At 39.9% G+C, this 5,546-nt stretch overlaps 1 protein-coding gene across 1 annotated transcript; it reads left to right on the top strand.

Annotated features, from left to right (window-relative positions):
* Nucleotides 1–252: 252 nt before the first annotated feature.
* On the top strand, nt 253–5,159 carry LOC130920768 (circumsporozoite protein-like). The gene is made up of 3 exons (XM_057844209.1): nt 253–407; nt 3,032–3,100; nt 3,183–5,159. Exons 2-3 carry the CDS (start codon nt 3,064–3,066, stop codon nt 4,211–4,213), a joined length of 1,068 nt encoding a protein of 355 aa, XP_057700192.1. The 5' UTR covers nt 253–407; nt 3,032–3,063; the 3' UTR covers nt 4,214–5,159.
* Nucleotides 5,160–5,546: the final 387 nt, after the last annotated feature.

The raw sequence follows: 5,546 nt of genomic DNA on the forward strand, positions 1-5,546 counted from the left end.
TGTAGATTGACGTAGTGACGTGTGTGCGTATGCATCACGAGGCGATAATGAATGGAAGGACGTGTGAAATGGATGACTGGTTAAAAGACAAAGGCGACCTCACCTTTATGTTCATTCCGCAGCTATCGTCTTCTTTGGACAATCCAACTGAGGCGGCAATGACAGAATTGTCAATGGTGTTTTGTACACAGTGACGTCTTTGTGTGCAACTGTTTACTTTGCAAGCGGGCCACACCAAAATGATGCGATGACCCTGAAAAGCAAATGACAAAGGTGAACAAGGTGGGAGGAATAATCACCATACATCTTGTCGTAGCTACCATGAGGCCTATAAAGACACCAAGTCAAACACATTGAGACACTTGAGGCCTCAACTGACTGAAGGAACGCAATCAAGCCGGCGCTTTGTGAGTAAAAACTGCAATATTTTTATATATTAGTTAGTGATTGATATCTTACAAATAATAACAGCAAAAATATATTTTAAATTTTAATGAGTAAATTTTATAGTCTGGCCTCTGCGGTTAATATCTTGTTATATATGCTTACTGTATATACTGTATGTATTGTATATATCTAAATTATAATGAAAACAGAAATATTGAAAAATCTAAATCTTGAGTGGGAAATTACGATAAAACACACATACATACACTCACACAAATGTATATAAATATCCACATGGATATGGCACATTCTCTTAAAGTTATAAGACTACATTCTGAAATAATTTACATATTTTATTCACTCCCAATATTACATTACTCTTCTGTACCTCTTACACTGATAAACCTTTTCTCATATTACGAGTTTATACTCACACTATCCTAAGATTTTTTATTTCCTGTGATATGTCGCCGTGCCAAATTTAGATTTTGAGAAATTCAAGATAAATTCTGAGAACATTAATATAATCTACAATATGCAATTTCCAAAAAATACTGCCATTAATTTCAATTTGCTTTACTCTGTTTTCAACTTAATTCCTGTTCAACTTTATTCTTGCCTGGATTTAGTTCTTGTATTATGCTCTATTCATTCCCATTATATTGCAACATCATATGTATATTTAAAAAAAGAAGAGGCAAATTTTCTCATATTAAAAATGCAACTTCATCACTATACAATTTAGCCATTTTCAGTTACAGTGCCTTGCAAAAGTATTCGGCCCCCTTGAATCTTGCAACCTTTCGCCACATTTCAGGCTTCAAACATAAAGATATAAAATGTAATTTTTTTGTCAAGAATCAACAACAAGTGGAACACAATCGTGAAGTGGAACAACATTTATTGGATAATTTAAACTTTTTTAACAAATAAAAAACTGAAAAGTGGGGCGTGCAATATTATTCGGCCCCTTTACTTTCAGTGCAGCAAAGTCACTCCAGAAGTTCAGTGAGGATCTCTGAATGATCCAATGTTGTCCTAAATGACCGATGATGATAAATAGAATCCACCTGTGTGTAATCAAGTCTCTGTATAAATGCACCTGCTCTGTGATAGTCTCAGGGTTCTGTTTAAAGTGCAGAGAGCATAATGAAAACCAAGGAACACACTAGGCAGGTCCGAGATACTGTTGTGGAGAAGTTTAAAGCTGGATTTGGATACAAAAAGATTTCCCAAGCTTTAAACATCTCAAGGAGCACTGTGCAAGCCATCAAATTGAAATGGAAGGAGCATCAGACCACTGCAAATCTACCAAGACCCGGCCGTCCTTCCAAACTTTCTTCTCAAACAAGGAGAAAACTGATCAGAGACGCAGCCAAGAGGCCCATGATCACTCTGGATGAACTGCAGAGATCTACAGCTGAGGTGGGAGAGTCTGTCCATAGGACAACAATCAGTCGTACACTGCACAAATCTGGCCTTTATGGAAGAGTGGCAAGAAGAAAGCCATTTCTCAAAGATATCCATAAAAAGTCTTGTTTAAAGTTTGCCACAAGCCACCTGAGAGACACACCAAACATGTGGAAGAAGGTGCTCTGGTCAGATGAAACCAAAATTGAACTTTTTGGCCACAATGCAAAACGATATGTTTGGCGTAAAAGCAACACAGGTCATCACCCTGAACACACCATCCCCACTGTCAAACATGGTGGTGGCAGCATCATGGTTTGGGCCTGCTTTTCTTCAGCAGGGACAGGGAAGATGGTTAAAATTGACGGGAAGATGGATGCAGCCAAATACAGGAACATTCTGGAAGAAAACCTATTGGTATCTGCACAAGACCTGAGACTGGGACGGAGATTTATCTTCCAACAGGACAATGATCCAAAACATAAAGCCAAATCTACAATGGAATAGTTCAAAAATAAATGTATCCAGGTGTTAGAATGGCCAAGTCAAAGTCCAGACCTGAATCCAATCGAGAATCTGTGGAAAGAGCTGAAGACTGCTGTTCACAAACACTCTCCAGCCAACCTCACTGAGCTCGAGCTGTTTTGCAAGGAAGAATGGGCAAGAATGTCAGTCTCTTGATGTGCAAAACTGAGAGAAACATACCCCAAGCAACTTGCAGCTGTAATTGGAGCAAAAGGTGGCGCTACAAAGTATTAACGCAAGGGGGCCGAATAATATTGCACGCCCCACTTTTCAGTTTTTTATTTGTTAAAAAAGTTTAAATTATCCAATAAATTTTGTTCCACTTCACGATTGTGTCCCACTTGTTGTTGATTCTTGACAAAAAAATTAAAATTTTATCTTTATGTTTGAAGCCTGAAATGTGGCGAAAGGTTGCAAGGTTCAAGGGGGCCGAGTACTTTTGCAAGGCACTGTATTTTGGGAATTTGGGTTAAATACACACACACGCACGAACACACATTTTTTTTTTTTTTTTTCTCTCTGATAATTTTATGTTTTTCCCCCCTCATTGTATTATGAGTGCTTTTGTAAAAAAAAAAATATATATATATATTATGTATTAATTATTTAATATTACAACTTTTTCGTTGAAAATTAATTTTTTGGGTAACTGTACAAAATGGTAAATAGGCTTTTTGTCAAAACTAAATTTTATTGTTTGCTTTCTTAGATCTTTGAGAGTATTGTTTACTTGAAAATAACATGCTGCTGCTAATCCTGCTTCAACTCCTGATCATTGGTAAGCGCTTGTCCTTATTTCTGCTCTTCTAAGCACGATGCACGAATGTAACGCAGCCTTTTTTGTTCTTGTTGTTCCTGAGCATCCACAAATGCTCAGAGTAGCACACCAACAGCCACTGCCCTCACCACACCCAATGTTGCCACTTCAAATGCAGTAACCACTGCTGGTATCGCAGCAACTGGCAGCGCTGTAACCACAGCAAACAGTGCTGCAACTACGGCTAACAATGCCGTGACTGGCAACACAGCAACAGGCAGTGCAGCGACCACAGCTGGCAAGGCAGCAACTGGCAACGCTGCTTCTACTGCTAGCAATGCTGTGACTGGCAACGCAGCAACAACAGCTAACAATGTTGCGACTGGCAATGCTGCTACTACTACTATCAATGCGGTGACTGGCAACACAGCAACAGGCAATGCAGCGACCACAGCTGGCAATGCAGCAACTGGCAACGCTGCTACTACTTCTAACAATGCTGTGACTGGCAACACAGCAACAACAGCTAACAATGCTGTGACTGGTAACACAGCAACAGGCAATGCAGTGACCACAGCTGGCAATGCAGCAACTGGCAACGCAGCAACAACAGCTAACAACGCTGCGACTGGCAACACAGCAACAACAGCTAACAATGCTGTGACTGGCAACGCAGCAACAACAGCTAACAATGCTGCGACTGGCAACGCAGCAACAACAGCTAACAACGCTGCGACTGGCAACGCAGCAACAACAGCTAACAACGCTGCGACTGGCAACACAGCAACAACAGCTAACAATGCTGTGACTGGCAACGCAGCAACAACAGCTAACAATGCTGCGACTGGCAACGCAGCAACAACAGCTAACAATGCTGCGACTGGCAACGCAGCAACAACAGCTAACAATGCTGCGACTGGCAACGCAGCAACCGGCAATGCGGCAACCACAGCTGGCAATGCAGCAACTACATCTGCCAACGCAGCGGGCGGCAACACCGGAGGCGTGACAACGGCAGCGATAACAAGTGTAAACAACGCAACCACAACAAGTGCTGCTGTGGCCTCCACCCACATAGGCGGCGTGCTTATATGCCACCTCGGCGTGGCACTCTTTAAACTGTACACAATGTAAACCCGCTGGTGTTGTTGATTTAACTTAATATAATACAAAACTCACATTGATAGGTCTGAACAAAGACATGGATGATACTGTTTGTTTTACAGTCTTTAAACAGTTGAATACAGTGGTACCTCTACTTAGGAAATTAATTGGTTCTGGAAGTAGTTTCTTAACTTGAAAATTCTGTAAGTAGAGACGCGTTTTCCATGTAAATGCCCTAATCTGTTCGTAAGCCCCAAAATGCAGACGAAAACCTTTAATAATGCATAAAAATGCATCAAAACATAAAACAAATACATGTTACAATTAGATTATTGTACAATAAACATAAAATCTGAGTTGTGCATAAAGCTGCTGACCCACCTCGGATTAAGCAGCACATGATGGACGGACGGATGGATGGATGGATGGATGGATGGATGGATGGATGGATGGACATTCATGTAAAGCTGTCGGAACACGAGGGGCAAATGAAGAGGATGCTGGGATACTCACATACATATACAGTAGAGGTCCCTCTTAGCAAATTGGATGCCAGGAATGCTAGGCAATAGCCAATGGCAGAGCAGATATAAGTACTGTATGTTGTGTTATGTAAACTCTAGGAGCTGCGAGTACCAGCCATATTGTATTTTTGCCTTTTGTATCCTGAAACTTCTTTCTTAACAAGAGGCAACATATTCCAGTTGATGCGTGTTTTAACCTAAAAATTCTGTATGTAGAAATGTTTTTAAGTAGAGGTACCACTGCAGTTTTGATCATTTATTAGTAACTAACATATCAGTTAAGCTAATGTACAAGTTATGGGCAAGTTTTTTTGTTTGTTTGTTTGTTACCACTGCTATTCACATTTGAAAATGTGTAATTCTGTAAGTATTCTAAAGAGCAATGTTGTACAGTGAATGTAATTTATTTAATATGCAATAATGAAAATAAATATTTCATTTCATTACAGAAACATGCGCAGTTTCTTATGACATGTAGGATCATCGATCAATAAAGTTGCGATGCTATTTTTGGCTGGAAATATATGAGTGATTAGCGTTACGAGCGAGGTGAGGGAGTGAATTAAAGTGAATTGTAAATGAATTGCAATCTTTTTGATCAAATGCATCCCAGCCAGTGGTGTTACCAGGATGCCGGGTATTGGTGGGCATTGGTCATACCTGGGGGGGCAAAAAAAAAAAAAGTTACAATGATAGTAGGTCGAAATCCAACGTAGAGCTACTGCACCTTAAAACATGTTTTGTTTTCTCCTTGAGATAACTGTTGTTGTGATTTGGTCTAAAAAAATAAAAGTAGATTTGATATTATTTGACTTAGAACACATCCATAACTGAACAGT

Source organism: Corythoichthys intestinalis, chromosome 8 (genome assembly GCF_030265065.1).
Source record: "Corythoichthys intestinalis isolate RoL2023-P3 chromosome 8, ASM3026506v1, whole genome shotgun sequence".
NCBI classification, from domain to species: domain Eukaryota; kingdom Metazoa; phylum Chordata; class Actinopteri; order Syngnathiformes; family Syngnathidae; genus Corythoichthys; species Corythoichthys intestinalis.